Consider the following 19,117-nt stretch of genomic DNA (forward strand, 5'->3'; position numbering starts at 1 on the left):
GGGATAATTGGATCAGAAGCTCCCTCCCTCCCTCTCGGCCCGAGGCAGGAGGGTGGAGGGAGCCTTCTTTTTCTTGCCCAGCGAGCTCGCGCTCCTCGCCCGCCCGCAGCCCAGGCCTCTCCGCCCGGGAGTCGTGCCGCGCTCCCCTTCGGAGGTCTCCGGGGGGCTGCGTGGGTCCGCCTACCGCCCGGGAGGCGGACCGGCCTCTCTCCCCCCCCCCCCCCCCCCGCTTCGCTGTCCGTCCGGCCGCTTGAAATAGGGGGAGGGGCGACGGAGCGAACGAGAGCGAGAGTTTGCGCCGCAGGAGAGGAGCGAGAGGCGGATTGATCCGGGCAGGGTGGGCTTGGCGAGGAACGTGTGCCCGAGCCTTTCCTTCCTCGGACGCTTCGCTGGTTGCTGCCGGCGAGCCTCAGGACTGCTCTCCGAGCGAGAGTCTCCGGAGCAGCAACTTGGAGAGGTAAGTCTCCTAGTAACCTCCTCTCCCTGCGGGCTCTGCTCGGGGGCTGGACTACTCGCAGCGTCTCCAACAAGAGCCCATTCTTCTTCTAGCAGGGAAAAGAAAGGGAGATTCCTTTTTGGGTCCCGTCCCCCCCCCCTGTTTTGGGAGGGTGGGACCGAGGAGGTAAGTTCCTTTCTTGGACCTATTCCCGAGCAAGGAGCCACAAGATCCCTGTTCCCTTTTTGCTGCGCTCTGCGTAGTGGAAAAGGCGCTCCGAGCCCTTTCGCCTCGCCAGACAGAGAGCGATTGTCCTCCTCGAGGCAGCAGCTGCGGCAGGCAGCTTCAAGAAGGTAACGCAGCGACTCTCGAGGGAGGGTGGGGGGAGGATAACTGAGTCGTCTTTATTTTCCTCTAGGGGCGGCTGGCGGGAGCCCGGGGCTGCTCTCGCCCTCTTACCACCGTCCTCCTCGCTCCCCCTTTCCTCTCCCCCAGTCAGGGCTGCTGCGTGTGCGGAGGCGGCGGGGCGCGAGCGCGCTTCGGGTCTCTCACGTTGCTCTCAGCGGACATTCTTTCCGCTGGATTGCGCGGGGGCAGGTAGGTCGTAGCCTCTGTCCGGCGCGAAACTGCCGCCGCACCCACTTCCAAGATCTCTCTCCGGTGAAGGAGAGTCGGAATGGGGGGCGGGGAGGCATGGGTTTCTTATAACGGGTGGGAGGGACAGGCGCGCTCGCCAACTTCTTCAGTTTTAAACATTAGGAACTAAGGATTTGGCAGCGTTCTGAACAGGTTTGTTTCATACTTGTCTCCTCTCCCCCCCCCCCTTCCTGTCATCGCTAAGGCCGATAACTTTCGGGTGAGAACCCCTCGTCTGATCGGTGCGGAACTGGGCTCGGGCGCGGGAGATAAGATGACAGAGCTCCTTTGTGAAGGAGGATCTGGTGCGAGCTGCTTCCCACAATGAAACTGGAAGCCGCAGCCTTGCAGGGGAGTTTAGCGAGAGGGGCTGCCAAAGAGAGTAAAAGCCACTAGGATCCTTCCCTCCACAACTTATTGTTCCCCCGTCCACCATCTACAACTTGATGTTTGAAGGTCTGGGTAAAAACGCTTCTGCTTAGCCACCAAAATGAAATTTCCTCCAGCAGGAGATGGCTGAATATTGCAGTTCTGGGCCAATCAGAATTCGATTTGTTTAAAAGGTGGGGTGCATAATAAGAGTACAACACATAATTGGTGATATCAAACTAAGTCATACTCTGAGTAGAGCCATTTATATTATATTATTGGCTAGCTTATACTGTAGGCTAAAACTTAGTTGTCTGTAATATATAGATTGGATTTTTAAAATAATTTTGTATTTAAAGCTTTGGGAATTCCGACTGGAAAGAAGGGGTGGGACAGTTTCAAGCTGAATAGCTTGTACACTACAGAATTAAAATGGAAGTAGCAAGTCTTGCCAACAGAAGGTGAGATGCAAACATCTGCAGTATTACTGCAGTTTCGTGCTGGGAGGGAAAAGTGGAAGGGAAGGTCCCCTTATAGATGCTGAGGATAATATCTCTGTATGGTTGAGTGGCATTTTGTTGAAGACTGAGGTATGGACATGCAGACACCAGGGGATGCTCTCTGAACCTGTGTGATCTTGTTACCTGGCTCCACATGTATTTTTATTTTGGGTAACTCTGTCCATGAAGGAAAGCAGCTAATATGATGTGCTGATATTCTTGTACAGAGAACTTAATACAGGATTTCTGTTGTAGCAAGTGAGAAAATACCATCTGTGGTTTGTCCTTTCTTGGTCATGGAAGAGGTCAGAAGCTCCTCAAAGGAAATGTCAGAGGAGCTTTACAAGCTGTACAAACCGTGAACCAGTATAACAGCTTTCTGTGCCAGCTAAATTTTCCCTACTTGTTGCACTTAACACAATCTGTTTATTTGAAGGGCTGGTCAAAAGGAGGAGGGAGAAAGCTACATGCAGCTTCAAATGTGCCCTTCTGGATTTCTCATACAGCAGGTGGCTTCCAAAAATCACAAATACCAGGGACAGTAAAGTCAGCCATGAACCAATTTGCATGGAAATGTGTGAGGTTTTTACCGATGGTTAATAGTGTAACTCTCAAATGCCTCCCATAGTATTAAAGAGTTAAAACCTTGCTTTAAAAGGCGTATGTTCGTTCCACTAAACTTTACCTTAAATAACATTAAGAGGATTTGCAATTATGAAGCAGAGCGTTAAACAAATGCTGGATAGATCTGACTGTTTCTAGGTGTGAGCCGATTGCTAGGTGGAGCAAGAATGGAATTTCTGCTTACTGCATTACACAGTTAGATGCATTGTGGCTCAGGGGAGGTTTGTTATGCCTCTGGGTCTTCTGACAGTTCTGACTGTTGAAGAAACTTAAGGGCTGCTTAAGCTGACACACATAGTCGCCAGTTAGGAAGTAGAAATGTATGAAATGCATTATAACTGTCCTGCCATCAGTCTGCCATTAGTTTTGGCTATTTTATTTTTTGAAATAGTCTTCATACAAAATAATCCCTTCAGCATTCCAAACACAAGTGAGCCTTGCTGCTTCTCAAACAACTTTGATGTCTGCTAGGTGTAGGACCCCAGGTACTGTGAGGTGTAAGATCGCTCCTCTGTTTCCACCAGCCTGACTTTTCAGAACCATGTTGCTACTTGCCCTAAACCCAGTGTATTTGGGGGGGGGGGAACTAGAATAGGAGCACAAACTTTGTGGACTGTAGGACGCTGCAAAGTTAACTAGTTTGTCTCTGTTCCTTACACCTTAACTGCAATACTTGTTCAATATAAATTGATGTAATAAACTCACCCTGGAAACAACTGGAATAAGGGAAAGTGAGACAAATATACTAGGCTATTTCCAGAGGTACAAGGTAGCTTTCGGCATGATAAACTGTGAGATACTCAGTTCTAGGTCAGTCTTTGATGCTTCTTTGCACTGTTAGCATATGTAATCAAGTAACTCGTATCTTAAAACTCTGCATGTTTGGGGCCTCGTGCTCAAACAGACACCAACCACTGGTTTTATCACTTAGCATCACCCCAGCAGATCTGTAAATATTTAAAGCAGGCTGAATACACCATTGTAAAACAGATCTTTCCTCTTACCCTCCTGTCAGGGGACCTAACATTTTAGGCCCATTTACCAGGTTTAATTGAAATAAGGGTTGAATTCCTTTATCTTCATATGCCAACTTGAAACATAGTTTGATTAGCTGAAGAAAAACACCCGGGCGGGGGGCACAGGTTTCACTGCCTTGTATAGCAGATGGGTCAGTTCCTGATCATGGAAGCCCTAGAAGCTCAAAAAGAAGTTTGAGTTACAAAACTAACACAATTAAAACAGGGACAAATATATATTAAAAACAGAAAATAAAACAACAAACCAACCAATGACAAAGTGAACAAAACAACAGCACAGGATTGTAATGCAGCAGGAGGAAAAGCACCTACCCAAAAAACACCCTATGTAAAGAGGGGTGACCCCAACAAGGAGCTTCTTGATGCTGCAGTATGCCCCTGGTGGGGGGTTGTCATCCCACAACCGGGACATCTTCTGGACCAAAGCTGCCATATTGTGCATTTGTGTGCATTTCATAGCTTATGCTGTGCACATACTTTGTGCGCTGGGTGGGTATCCCAGTACGAAAGTAATCAACTGCTTGATCTGTGTGTCAATAGTGAGAAACGTGTGTGGCATGTACTGATTAATATATTTGAAGGAAACTGACTTACTAATCTATCCTGTTTTAGTACAGTGCTGTAGATCTGTTCTGCTTTAGCATTGTAAATATGTATCCTTGTGTCATTTCACCTCTCTCTACTGAACTCCTTTCCTAAAAGACTTTTTCTCGCTGGAGAAGATAAGCTTACCTTATCCATTCCTGCTGAATGGAATGCTCTATTGCCCATTTGGAATGGTGGCTTTTGGCTTCAGTGAGTGAGGAGGGGAAATGGGCAAGGGAAGCTGCCCAGGGAAGCTGTTGGAATGCTAGTGATAGGAGGGTGGTTCTCTGCCTTACTGCCACCCAATTATTTTATATGATTTTCACTGTATTTGTGATGCTCTATTGTTTTATTTTGTTAGTGTTACTTATCATTTGTAAGCCCCTTTGCAATTCATTTGAATGAAATATGGCATAGAAGAACAATAAATCAAATAAATCAAATCCTGGCCGCTACTGCCTACAAAATAATCACACACATTCAGCATGGTAGGGTGATGACACTGGACTATTCTACAGGGACTCCTTTGGCAAGCTAGCGTAGCCCACACTCTCTCAGCCATATTTCCATATTATTATATAGGTATAATAATGATATTCTTTATCTATACCAGCAACACATTGCAAACTTGTGGGGTCACTTTTCTTTGGTATGAAGTAAGAGCTGAAAGATCATGAACTCTGTCTTTATTGCTACACTTTTGTTTTTAGTAGACATATTAGTGCCTGTTCACAGCCACTCAAAAATCCTGGATAATAATGATGATGATGATGATGATGATGTAGGATAGCAATCACTTCTCCACCAGGGCTTAATTAAAATTGAATCAGGAAGTTCCTTCTCCAGACAATGTGTGTTGCTCTAGACTTCTCTATGTTGAACTGAGTAGCTCTGCTTCTTTGAATATCAGTCATTGTTATTATTTCATTCATTGCTTGCAAACACTGAAATGTGGGAGCAAACCTGTTTCTGACTAAACAAGAGCTTTATTTTTTAACAGGATAGCTGGGGATTATGGTCCATTTGTGGGGTGCTGCTTCGCATGTGAATTGTACCTCAGATGCTCCAGGCTAAACATGTAGTGTTAGATGAACCAAGGCGCTAGCCTCATTCTGCAAATCTGCTGTGATTTTTTTCCCCATTAAAAAAAAACTTTTGGGTGCTTTAAATAAAACTGAACTGATCGGTGCTGCCTGTCATTAAAACAACATTCTTCTAGACTTGAACTAAACATGCCCAAGGCACTAATTCCATTACTTCCAACTTCCTGATGAATTCTAGAGGTAGCCTGCCTAGTATTCTCCATGCTGGGTTTGTTCATACAACACCTGGAGACATATTCTTCCTGCGTAACAAAAACATTTCTTCATTTAGACAGAGATGGATGTTGGAAGGCAAGAAAACTCAAGCTCTTTCTGACCAGGATCTGGCATTAATATGTTAGCAACGTAGTATGATAGTACAGTATTAGTGCATGTCTTCTGGTGAGATGGATATGTATCAGTTGGGTAAAAGTACAAAGTCAGGCTTAAAAATGCTATTGGGAACCATACAGAACAGTAAAGATGTCTTAGGGCAGCAGCTACTACTTTGTTTACAAAGCTTTATAGAGACTTCAGTAAAATCCACCTTAAAGGTGAAGGCCTTGCTATAGCTATATGGGAAAGCTAAAAACAGTGGTCTGTCCTATGGAACACAATTGAATTGCTCATACTGATGTTCTTATTGCCTGCTGCTAACCTCTAATGTTTGAAAATCCATAACAACTTTCTGTAGGTATATTTATAATGGTATAAATAACTAGACATGGTAGCTGCTTCATTTAAGAGCAAAATGTTGAGTTGAATGAGGTGACTAGTGAAACTATACAGGATTTTCATTCTCCTGTTTGATTCTTAAACTGCATTCTCAATTATACATTGTATGGGTTGAGTTTCGTAGATTATCAGTTAAAAAACTTGTTCTGTTTTCCAAAGGAAGGTATTATTGAGATACTGTATTGTGGGATTCCAGATCCTGAGACTGGATATTCCGTGAAATACTTTTCATTTCTTTTTGGGGGACAGAAAATAAAGAATTTCAAATTTAGACTGAACTGGAACAGAGAACATATATACGCTTGTTGCTTATATGGTTTAGAAGTTTGCTTCTCAAGTGGCTGTACTTCCTTTAAAATGAAGATGAGCAATCTGTGGTCCTCCTGATGATAGTGGACTCCATCCCCCAACATGCTTGACCATGGGCCATGCTGGCTGGTGGGAACTGTGGTTCAACAACATCTGGAGGGCCACAGGTTCCCAATCGCTGCTGTAAAACAAGGATGGCCAGCTGGTGACCTGTGAGTGTCCTCCAGTCCTGAAGTTAACTTTTTTTCAGGACCCTATTAAATTTCAATCAAGATAATAGTAACATATTTTCTAAAGTTTTCCTTTTGAAAAGGAAACAGTTTTCAAAAGTTGCAAGATGTCACACTGCTATAAATACAAAAGCCAAAGAGAGATGCAGTTCTCAGCCATGTGCGCTATGACTTTGGAGCCCTTACTGTTAGATGATGCCAACGATGTTGCAGAACCTGAATACTGATAAAATGTTCGGACTGACCTGCCAAATAAATTTCGGGCCCCAGCCCACCATCTGGAGAATATAGTGACTCCTGAGACTATAGAAGTTGGCCTTCCCTTCTCTAACCTTTACACTGGCATTATATGGGTATGGATTGCTATATCTGGTGTAAAGAAGGGAGAGGTGAGAATACTGGCAGGCTGCCCACACCTCTCTCTAGTCATCTGTGTCAGCACTTGCCTCGCTTGATCCACAGCCTTCAAAAGAGGTAGCTGAGCACAGTATTGACCACACAATGCCTCCTACGCAATAGTTTTTAGTCAATTACAGGGCCAGTTTCTGCTTGCTAGTACTGAGCTGTCATATCAATAGACTAGCATAGGGTAGGTTTAAATCACTGACATGAGAACTACACTAGAAAATACATGTCATTGACTTAAAAAGTGTTTTTCTTTTTATTTACAATGTTGTAGTTTTCACTGTTGCTTCTGTAACCTGCCTTGGTGATGCAAATGAACTGCTCTATCGGTTGGTAACCTTTTACATAACTATCACAAGTTAAGACAAGTTCTGTGTTCTACAAGGTCTGGAAAAGCCATTCTGGGAACAGGCTTGGTAAATATCTTAAGGTCACACAAAAATGAGAATGTAAGAAATGTTATCTATCTATCTCCTTCTTTGGAGGTCTTTAAGCAGAGGCTTGACAGCCATCTGTCAGGAATGCTTTGATTGTGTTTCCTGCTTGGCAGGGGGTTGGACTGGATGGCCCTTGTGGTCTCTTCCAACTCTATGATTCTATGATCTATCTACCGTGTTTCTCCTAAAATAAGACACCGTCTTATATTTTTTTTCACTCTACAAAACACAGTATGGCTTATTTTCAGGGGATGTCTTATTTTAACCGCGTCGCATCGGTACGCTGCATAGCCACGCCTCTCCAGGCTGTTTTAATGGGAGGTACCACTTCACTATGGCTTATTTTCGGGGTATGGCTTATTTTTGGGGAACGGCTTATATTTCGCAAATGCATAGAAATCCTGCTATGGCTTATTTTATGGCTATGTCTTATTTTAGGAGAAACAGGGTATCTATCATATATCTATCTACGGTATCTCTTCTGTTTTCAGATGCCCTCTAGCAGATAATAAGCATAGGAGGTTAAACTCCTTAACTGATTTGCTGTGTATCACCTAGGCTGTAGAGATTGATGGGATATGCTACATTTCAGGCTACTTAGTGTTTGTCCCATCCAGCAGTTTATCTTGGTAATCCTCAAAATAAACCTCCTGGCAGGCCAGTATTACTCTACTCCCATATTAAAAACGGGTGGGAAAGATGAATATGAGAGAGAAGCTCTTACTAAGGCCAAGCAGTGAATGAATAGTGGGGCTGAGCATTGGACTAGGGATCAAGCTCATAGCTTATGCTCTTAACCACACACAGTGTAAAAGCATGTGCCACAGCATGTCTGATACCGGTTCTAAGGCATGTCTGCTCACTCATTGGTTCTCTGGTTTCAGAGCATCTCTTCCATAATTCCTGATGTGTTTGGATTTTCCCTAAACTTGACTTGAATAATCAATCATATGGTTAATGTTAGATTTTTGAGAAGGTCTACTGTCATAACAAGTCATTTATATAGCTGTTTATAGCAGAAGGGCCTGACATATCAGTCCCCCACTATTGTATACCTGAAGTCCATAGTGGAAAATGTTTTGTGTAATCAAAGTGTTTATATTCCTTAATGGAGGTTTGGTAGCTGGTTTTTCTTTAACCATTGGATCAAACAGCCTTTTGCCAATGCCACACATGTGTAAGTATCCCACTCCTTCCTCTCTCCACTCCCCAGTAAGATTGAATTAAAACTGAGGGACATAAACATGGTTTTTCGAAGTGGTTTCGTCAGCTTTGATGTGCATTGTAGCCACTGTGACATATTTCAAAATTAAACATTGATTAATCCTGGTTTAAACAGGTTTTGCTTCAGGTTTAAGTGTACTTGTTTGGCTACATTTGGAATCCTACAAAAAATAAAGTTTCATTGGTGAATCTTAACAATTTAATTACCAGGTCTAGAGGAATGCATAGTATGCAGTTCGTCTAGTCTCATCTTATCCTGATCAATTTATTTAAGTGGTTAACTATCAAGTGGACTTTGTTTAAAGTCTAAACTAATTTCTTCTATGATGCTCCTGTTCATTTTGTTGCACATACTTGTTGTGTACCTGAAGAAGTGTGCATGCACACGAAAGCTTATACCAAGAACAAACTTAGTTGGTCTCTAAGGTGCTACTGGAAGGATTTTTTGATTTTATATTTTGTTTATACTTGAGTTTGTCTTGTTACTGCCTGTGCTTGGGAGTAGGGACTGCGAAACAGCAGTGCAACCCAACCTTGGCATTGTTGAGCTTAGAGGAGGAGTTCTTTCTATGTACCTTGATAAAAGAGTAGGAAATAATCTGCAGTACAAGGTGGCGTGGCAAATGTCTAAAGGAAAGCATACACCTATGTTTTCAAGTTGTTTCTGTTTTTACCCCCAGCCTTTTTCCCTTTATCAGTGTGTGTTCTCTTCTTTGCTGCTCAGGATTTCTTCAAATGACTAGTTTTTCTAGGCTGAAGTCCTTGGCAGATGTCTACGCCTTGATAAGGCAATTGCTGAAGGCTATGGGTGGTTCTACTAAATCACATGACCTGCTATGTATAACTTTATACACAGATTGCTCTCTGTGTATTTGCTGTGTGCTTTTGCCAACATCTAAATGGAGGTAGTTGTGGTGAAGAACAGACTTAATGATCCCAAACTGGAAGCATCTTGAAAAGTCTCGCCTGTGCTTATAATATGTCTGACAGAGGGCTGCAGAGATAGTATCTGAAACAGAAAACCTGGGATTAAAAGACTCTAATTTTACAGAATGCAGACTAGGGCTCTTCTTCTGGAGTGAGATCATGATTCTCCATGTAGAAATGGGCAGGGTGTGTGAGGGTGTATGGAGAGAAACAATTTGCCAGCAATACTAACTGGGTGAAAAAACATCTTGAGGAATGTGCCTATAGGGTGGTTACATTCTCAGAAACCAATTATCAGTCTAAAGGGTTTGGGTTGTAAACCTGACTAATGCCAGCAACATCCTTCCACTTGAGCCCATGAGCTCAGCACTTTTCAGAAAGTGTCAATACAGTGATGACAATTTAATGCATGTAGTGCAAACTTTGTTTTGCAGTTCTAGAATATTGTGACAGAAGCTGCAAGCCAAGAAGGGAGTATACTTCCCACACCAAGATTCTATTTTTCTTATGACACTATCTTCTGTTAAAAAATAATGTAAATATTTGTAAAAAAAAAACCCAAAGTATTGAGGAGGAAGCTTTATTTTGCACAGTATTGTGTGCATTACACAGGCACAATTACTACTGGAACCAAGTGGAAATCAGCAGTGGACCAGTTTTAAGAATTGCCAGCTAACTTCCTTTTTTCCAAAAGGGATGTACCACAGTTAGCTCCTCATGCCCATTGTTTTGAAAGGGACGTTGGAACAGTGTCTTGTTGGGGGGAAATAACACAGTTGCATCCTGCATTCCTAAACATTAAAGCTTTGGCAATGTGGCGAGAAACATAATTGTGCTATAATGTCATAGTGTTTCTGTGAGCTGTTGTTATGGCTTCAAACAGTCTTTTTTCAATATTATGTGAAAAAAATAAATTGGCACGTAAGAGTCAAGCAAGCAGATCCCACATGCAGTTTGAAGTGGTCCAGTATTTTACCCCTTGGTTCTGCTGATCAGCATGAGAGGGTAAATCTACACTAATAAAGTGCAAGTGTCTCTGCGTCCAGTCCCCGTGTCCGTGGGATTGCGCTACTGCGCATGTGCCCCACGGACAGCCGTTGGGACTTGGAGCACAGAGACTTCGGGCGGCCGGGCGAAGCTGTTGAAGCAGCGGGTGTGCACGCGCTCGCGTGGACATACTTCTAAGCGGCAGCGGCCATTACAAGTGGTGGCGGGCGAGCAGTCTGTTTTTTAAAAAGTTTCACCACATATGTTCTAGCGCCCGTTAATGTAACGGGTTTAAAGCACTAGTAGATAATGTTATTAGATCAGACTCTGGTTTTATGATGTGCCGAACCTTTAAAGCAGCTGTGGTTGATGGGAGTTGGAGGGCACCAAACATTTGGAGGGCACCAAGTCAGCAAAGGCTGTTCTAAAGCAAAATTCCCATATGAAGCAAGGGCTAAGCAGGTCTGGTTGGTGGCACCTTGCTCTAGCCCAGGACAGATCATAAGGAAGAAAGTGGCATCGTACGTGGTTAGAGGCATAGACTGCAGGGGAGTGAAAAGCTGTTACTGGCAACTTCTCATCAATCAGTAGGAAGATCCAGATATAAAACATACTGTACAGAGATGTCCATGAAAGGGAGCCATCATAATACTTTTTAGAATGTAGCTCTTAAGTACTGTACTTGGGATTTTCAGAGTAGTTACTTCCATTCCAGTGGCACTAGCCATCCCTCAAATGTTTCTATTTGAGGACTAAATGGTACATTTTGTTTAATGTTGAGAGAGCTGATAAACCAATTACATCTGGGCTCCTTTCCATGCTGAGGGAAATGTTGTCATCAAGGTTTTTCATGGATGGTGGGCCCTCCCGACTCACTCTTCCATCTGCTGTTCCCAGGCATGTCTCTCCCCGCACTCCTTCCACACACCCACACCCACCGAAGAGGCCTCTAAATTATGCAGAATAGGCTGGTGTACAGCTGTTGATCTCTAGGGTTCAACTTCTGGATGGCTCTGAACTTTGCCTTTCATGTTGTTTGGATTTTCTTCTTGGAGGAAGTAATTGAGTAAACTAGTTAATAGCAGCAGAAGTGTGAACAATGAATCTCTCCATCATCAAAGCAGAGGAACTGATTACAATGAGTAACAGAAAAATGGAGTTAGAGTAAATACCCACCCTTTCCTTTCCTTTTGCTCCATTTTGTATTGGCTACACAGCCCTTTGTATTAATGAATCCCAATAAATGTATCTTTGTCTTCACAAAGTTTTTTTTAAAAGAGATTTGTTCTGATATAATAGCTTGGGAGTCCCGTCCCATCCCCTAAATATAGGGATTATTGTATCAGACAGTGGTCACCTGGCTGGTGCTTTGAAGTGCTGGAACACATTCAATTGTTCCCAGAGTACATCGAGCACAGCTAAAGGGTAAAAATGTATGTTCTGTATGTTAATAATAATAAACAGAGTTGTCTGGTAGTCTGACTGGGAAACTTGCTTGGGTACATGCCTGAAGGAAATACTGAGTGCTACTAAACCTAGAACAATTTCTACATTACAGAAATAGGTTTTTAAAAAAATCCTCTGCATTGAAAAGAACCACGAATCTTCACAGTGAAACAAGTCATCAAACTCTCCAAACTAAATAGGACTTGGTGACCAATATTTTTTCTTCTTTTTGCAGTGACTCCTAATGTAAATAAAACACATTAAATATAGTTCCACAAACTATTTTAAGCCTGTAAATGTGTTAAAAAATAAAATATCCATGTGCAATGGGCTGAAAATGATAAATTTTGCCCCGTGGTTTGGTGTTTTGTTTTTTGGTTAATGCACAATTTTTCTGCTCTACTTGGCTCCTCTTGTTCCTTGGCTAGGGCACAGTACACAGATTGTGTCATCATTGTTCCTAAAAGCACTTGTAATCAATGAGAATGCCATGGCAAATAACAGGAATTCTAAGGGAAACATGAGGAATAGATGCAGTTTTTGCTATTGATCCGGTTATGTCTTTGGTTCAGTTGTTTTAGGAAAAGGTTGAAGAATGTATGAATCGTTTGCAATTTATCAGTCAGAGAAAAGCCTCACTGTGTTTGTGTTTGTGTGTGTTGTGCTATAGTAGCTTTCCCCCAACCCAGTGCCCTGTAGTCAAAAATATCTGGAAGGCACCAGATTGGGGGAGGATGCACTGTAACAAGAAAGGTTGGTTTAAATATTGGGGAAACTATCTGACTCTGATGTAAGCTTCCAAATAGCAAAGCAGGACAGCCAAGCTCTTCAAGGCTTGTCTACAAGTGAATGGATCCTGTCCTCTGAGAGAGGGTTTGGGAATGAACTCATTCCTCCTACAACATAGAGATGGAAGGGAGCAGATTGGTTAAATTTATTGAGCTGGAAGTGATCTGGCTTTCATAAGTAAGATGACATTGAGGTTAGAAATGTACACGACACAAATGGCAAAATGCTTTGAAAGTACTGAAGTAATACAGTTGATTCATCTGGAGATGAGTCAGGAAAAGTGATACCATTACATATTAGAGTTAAAAATACCCCAACTTCAGCTGATGAGGGTGGTAACAAGCAAATATTTAGCTGTGAGCACATATGCTATAAAATGGTACTATTTAGGTGCATGGAGAAAGCTGGGGAGTTATTCTCTCACCTGTTTCTGCATTAATGAATAATGGTGTCTTTTCTTTTAGATGTGGCACATTTGTCAACTTTCAGAGATAATGAATGAAAGGTGGAAGCTGGAGAGCTCTAATTTCTCAATTGAGCAATATCTGTCTTGTTCTCCCCTTGGATTGAAGGGAAAATAAAATGTATGGTTGTCTGTAGAACTGCTGTGGACTGTATTCTGAATAAATTGTTGTCTGGTTACAGGTGGGTAGCCGTGTTGGTCTGCCATAGTTTTGCAACTAATCACCAAACTTAAAACCATGGAGAAACCTGGTTTGAACAAAGACATTGGATTCTTATCTCATTATACATAACAAAGCCATCTTTAGCCATCTCACCCCTTGCCTTTCCCTGCAAGACTAATTGCAGCCGTTTAGAGTCATCAACAGGTTTTCCACACTTATCAGCCTATCACCCATTCCCACCACCCTTCTGAGTAATACCCCTCCCCACTCCCCCACTATATTTAAGGATCTGGTGACTTCTGTTTCAGTGTATCTGAAGAAGTGTGCATGCACACGAAAGCTCATACCAGGAACAAACTCAGTTGGTCTCTAAGGTGCTACTAGAAAAAATTGTTGTCTGTTGGCAATACGGATTACAGTATCCTGAAACTAAGAAAATTATATGCTTAATGTTAGAGAAACATCTATGAAGTCATAGCTTTGGAGACGAGCTGGCTAAGCATATAAAGTCTAGTAGAGTTTTTTTGAAGTACAGAAATAAATTGGGCCCATATTACCAACTATCAGGAGCACAGAGGAGTGTTGAGTCTTTGATCTGGCAAGCTGGTCTGTTTACATTGGAGGCATCCAATATGGTTCCATATGCAGTTATTTCAAAGATTATTACTGCTGGGATAATTAGGAAGCCGAGTGTCCTGAACTCCCTTAGGTTGACTCTTCTCTGACTTGCTGTTTTGCCAAGGTGGAAATGTCATCTCCTGCTTGGAAGATGTGTCACTTGTGGGACTGGAACACTTGGCTAAATCTTCTCTGAAACTGGATCAGGCATTTGAGATAGGCATAGATTCCAAGGGAGAGGCCGGGAAATGCCCGTTCCTGGCTGCTTTCTCAACCAGGTGACTCTTCCTTAGGGAGTGCCCCCTGGACAAGGAAAAACACCCATTGCACAAGTGTGCATGCATAGGATTTACTTGCTGCTGTTCAGCACAGGAGCAACAGCTCCTTTGTTGAATACTAGCTTATTAAGCTCCTCTTCAAAAAGAATACTGTGTTTAAAAGCTATACTGTGCCATAGCTGCAGCCCACAAAGTGAACTTTGGGTCACTCCAAAAATGTGAGTACTACTGTTTCTTTAAAGGCCCAGTGGATTAACTACAGGTGCCGGCAGTGCAAATCTTAAATTTAATCTAAGCAGTACAGGTATTTCCTGTTGCTTCACTTGTTTCTTTACTGAATGATGACATGTTTCTTGCTTTTCATTTTCTTTGTTATTGGTGTCTGATTTTTATTGTGTGCAATGTATTTTTGTTGGTTTGTTTGATTATATTAAGTCTCAATGTTTTGTAAAATCTAAACTAAGATTATTTATAATTGAAGTTGATGCTGAACAGTCTCTGCTCCTCACCACAAAGTTTGTCGTAAGCTCTTGGTGGCCTTTGCTCAGTCACTTGTGCTCACATCCTGCCTAGTACAGTGGTACCTCAGGTTACATACGCTTCAGGTTACAGACTCTGCTAACCCAAAAATAACGCTTCAGGTTAAGAACTTTGCTTCACGATAATAACAGAAATCGTGCTCTGGCGGCGCAGTGGCAGCGGGAGACCCCATTAGCTAAAGTGGTGCTTCAGGTTAAGAACAGTTTCAGGTTAAGAACGGACCTCCGGAATGAATTAAGTACGTAACCAGAGGTACCACTGTATTGTAAGCAGGTCTTCTTGTGACACAAGGTGGCAGGGAAGATAGAGAACACAGCAGAGACCTGGAAAGGTTTCTTGTCTTGGAACCCACTTTCCCAGAGGTCTGCTGAAAGCTGGCTTTATTCTTGTTTATTTGCAGAATAATTTATATTAATAGTATAATAATGACTGTGGGTAATGTGGTTTCAATGGAGTGATTGAGAAAATATTCCTCAATTATGAAGAGAAAGTAAGTAATGAGTAGGTAGAGGGTCCTGCGGGTCCTAAATAGAACCATGTCGGGCTGGATCCCTTACTCCAGTTTGGAAACACTTGAACATGAGATTATCCCAGATGACTAACCTAATTGGACCTTGACCCCCAAGTCCTGTAAAGATTACCTCTACTTGTTGATGTGCTGCATGTTTGGATGCAACATAGGGTAATAAAATACATTAGCTTTTATCTGGTCACAATAGGTTGGATACCCCTGTGGGCAGCTTGTCTATTGGTGTGTGCTGCTGTCAATCACAGAAGCACTGAGTGGTCCTGTTGGTGGAAAAGCTTCAGGTGGTTGCACTTTTCTTAAACTTCCACTCAGGTGCCTAGGCACCACCTGGGTGTATTGAAGGGTGGTGCACAGGGAGAGGTTCTGTTTTCAGTAAACCTATACAGGTGGATAATTTATAGCCAGGTTTCCTGGAATGTGTGGGCATGTGATGACAGCAGTCCATATGTTTCAAAGCTATAGGTCAAATAATTCAAGTAATGGGGAATTCCCCCCCCCCTTTTAAATTTGCCTCCCAACACAAACATTCTCAGCTTTAACTCTAGAAATTGAAGAACTAGATGCTTTAATTTGTTTGATTTGGCATCTTAAAATCATTTAAATAACCCCTGAGCTGCAGATTCAGGACTATATTTATTGTGACTTTGGTATTATAGAATGGTAGCCTTGGACCTAGAGTTTGTATGTTCAAAAAACAAAAGAAACCCACAGACAGAAAGAAAGTGCTTATAATTTGAGAGGGAGGAGGGTGTTGGAGGGGCACAATTACTATAGTTAGAGAGACTCAATCCACTGTAGAGGAGTTAACCTTTCCCAAACAAGTATATTTAAGCTGTTAAAACAAAAACAAAAAGACTGGGCTACCCCATGGGTCACTCCTACAGTAACTTGACTTCTTAATTATTACACTCTGGACTCTCCCTAGTTTAGCTCACAAGGAATCGGCAGTTGTGTTGATGTGTTTAATAACTTGAGTGGTCCCTGTATGAGCATCCCCACATGGTGCTGTGCATAAGTCAATATATATATTCTGCCTGGAGAAGTTTGCAGCATTGCTTGGGGCCCAGTCGGAGCAAATCCAGCTGGGTAAACTTCATTTCCTAGCCTTTCAGATAGAAGAAATCACTTGTTGACTCAAAGCTGAATTTTGATTGTCCAAAGGATATTTATTGTTCAAGGAGTGTTGTTTTTATTTAAAAATGAGATGCATCTTTTAAAACCATAAATAAGCATCATTTTTATCTTGGCTGTAGGATGCCCAGAGGAGGAAGTCAGGCAGATTAATTGGGGCAGGTGGGAGAGCTGGGCAGTGGGCCAGTGCTGCCTGGACAAGGGGATCCATGTTTGTGTTGGCTCCTTCCGGTTGGTGAGGAGCTGTTGCTTTGTACAGCTGTCCTGACTCTGGGATAATATCTTTTTACACTAGGACTTGGCATATTTCCAGTATATTGGCTGGAGAGTTGACACCTTGGATTGCAGGGGGTAGCTGCTCCTGTTGCTATATTTGAGGGTGCCCCTCCCTAGATTCTGCTGAAACTGAGAAGTACACTCTGGGTGAGAGAGTTTTCTTAGTTGTCAGATGCAGTAGCTGTATTTGAGTCAGGCCAACGAGAATTGGCTACAAAGCTGTGTTGACTCCACTTTCTCCAGTGCAGTAAGCAGGCACTTTTTAAGAACCCAGAGAGGTCCCTCCCATCCCTTGGTATCTGGCAGCCTTGTGTTTGGGTATGTAAATCTGTAACGAAACTGGGACTCTTAAAACTTGTATGAGGGAAAGTGAGCCTAGTTAGTTGGGACAGAGTCTTTGGGCTTGCTTGGTAGCTGATTTAACTTCCTTGGTAGTCAGGTGAGCTGTTAAGAGTTTTCTATACCTAAACCAGGAGCATGCATTTTAAAAACTTTCCCACGTAACAGGAGAGGGCCGATGTGGCAACGTAGCAGTGGCTTAATCACCTTCTGTTTGGGTGTCAGCTTTTCTCTTAAGGATCTCTCGGAGCATTCAGTATCACGGAAACTATTGCCACAAGCGTTTAAAGGGAGGATGAAACCCAGTCCTTTGTGCCATGGGAGCTCTGCCTTGTCATGGGAGCAAGTTGGATACCTTTCCAGGGTGTGGGGGAGCTTTTTATAGCAAGGAATGTGCAAGAGGCAATGAGCAACAGTCAAGTATGTCCATCAGTCATTAACCATGAGCTAACCTTTATAATGAGCTATGATAATGGAATCCTTCTGTCACCAAAACAGGCTGCGGAGGGTGCCTGGGAACCTCTATTTTTGCTGTATACATTACATGCATGCCAGCTGAGACCACTGACAGTCTTACTAGAATTGCAGTGACTAGATAAGCATGTGAATATTGCCCAGTGAATATGTAGGAAAGTGAGACTGAGGAGGTGGTTTTAGGGTAGCTTGACCAGTGCAGTCACACTGGGTGCCTCATTGCAGGGGGCGCAAAAACAATGCTATAGGACAGAGCACAAGAGGTGGGGGGTGCCAGGTGCCACTAAAATTTGAGAGTCCAAAGTCTGCCACTGGAGGCTGCTAGGGTGAAAAAGTAAGCAAATGTGTAACAGTGTGTAGCCACTCTTGTGGTGGTAAGATATAACTCTGGTCTGCTTAAACCCATGAGCTCAAGCGCTGACAATATTATTTCGTTCCGCTAAACAGCTTGGTAAGTTCTTTTCCTTCCAGAAAGGGAACAAACAAAAGTCCTTTGATAATATCATAAGAATCAAGGCAGACTGCAGAACCTTGGAGAATGACTGATGACATTAGCTTTTTGTAGGCAAGGTAGTAATTTTGAATATTACATAGGGGCTTGGATGTACTGAAACGACACATCTAGTCCTTTAAAAATCTATATACAGTGTTCCTCATTGGATTCAGCTGTTGCAGGAGCAGCTTCCAAAATATTTCCCCTGGGACAGAGATGCCTTACCAGAGATGCCTCCCACGCTCCTGACTGTGAACTGAATTGGAAAAGTAGGCAGCTAGGGTAAATGTGCCTTTGTACACTTGGGCATGTCCCAGTCTGGCCCTAACCCAACTCCTCCCAGCATTATGGGGAAAAACTTGTCCTGTAAGTACTTTGTGCTACTAGTGGTACTTGTATGTGAAGATTTCCCCACAAGGAACCAAAAGGCCTACCTCATTCTTGCCCCTGTAGATAGTGACCAGTATTCCTATATAATGGGGCTAGCCTGTTTGGGTTTGGATGACTCTAATTTTCAGTGTCTCATCGGAATTGCCATGTTCTGCTACATATACAGTTATTTTGCTTTTCTTCCCAGCTGCTCCAAAATCTGCAAAAATTCTCTGCTGCAAGGAAACCAGAGTGATGTCATCAGAAGATGATACTGGTGGGGAGGCACCCACTGGCAGTTTCTGGGAGGTAAGAGAGGGCAAGATGGAAGTAAAAGGGGTCCCCTTTTGTCTAGAGTCACATAGGATGTGCTAAGAAATACTAAATCAACCTTGGTTTCAGTACCTCCTGGCAGAAGTACTGACAGCAAGCCTAGGACAAGTTGTCATTGGATGCCCCTTCTTAAAATGGTTCCACGATCCTTAGTGCTGAATACAGTGGTACCTCGCTAGACGAATGCCTCGCTAGACGAAAAACTCATGACGAAAGGCATTCGCTAGCGAAAGGCTGTCTCGCAAGACGAATTTTCCTATGGGCTTGCCTCGCAAGACGAAAAATTTCCGCGATTTTTTTTTTTTTGGTCAAACCGCTATTCCCCCGTTGGTGCTTCGCAAGACGAAAAATTC

The 19,117-nt window shown here is 42.9% G+C and overlaps 1 protein-coding gene across 6 annotated transcripts in view; it reads left to right on the top strand.

The window, feature by feature from the left end:
- The first annotated feature begins 225 nt into the window (after positions 1-225).
- PACSIN3 (protein kinase C and casein kinase substrate in neurons 3) overlaps positions 226-19,117 on the top strand; it is a 28,279-nt gene continuing 9,387 nt past the window's right edge. For 2 of the 6 annotated variants that reach the window (XM_033148591.1, XM_033148629.1), the window contains exons 1-2: positions 226-457; positions 18,640-18,740. In XM_033148591.1, the coding sequence (XP_033004482.1) occupies positions 18,687-18,740 (54 nt within the window). In that variant the 5' untranslated portion in view covers positions 226-457; positions 18,640-18,686. Of the gene's footprint in view, positions 458-1,014; positions 1,034-14,311; positions 14,499-18,639; positions 18,741-19,117 lie in introns of those variants that run through there. The other 4 variants (XM_033148620.1, XM_033148639.1, XM_033148611.1 and 1 more) reach the window with 3 other exon arrangements.

This window comes from Lacerta agilis, chromosome 1 (genome assembly GCF_009819535.1).
Source record: "Lacerta agilis isolate rLacAgi1 chromosome 1, rLacAgi1.pri, whole genome shotgun sequence".
Classification (NCBI taxonomy): domain Eukaryota; kingdom Metazoa; phylum Chordata; class Lepidosauria; order Squamata; family Lacertidae; genus Lacerta; species Lacerta agilis.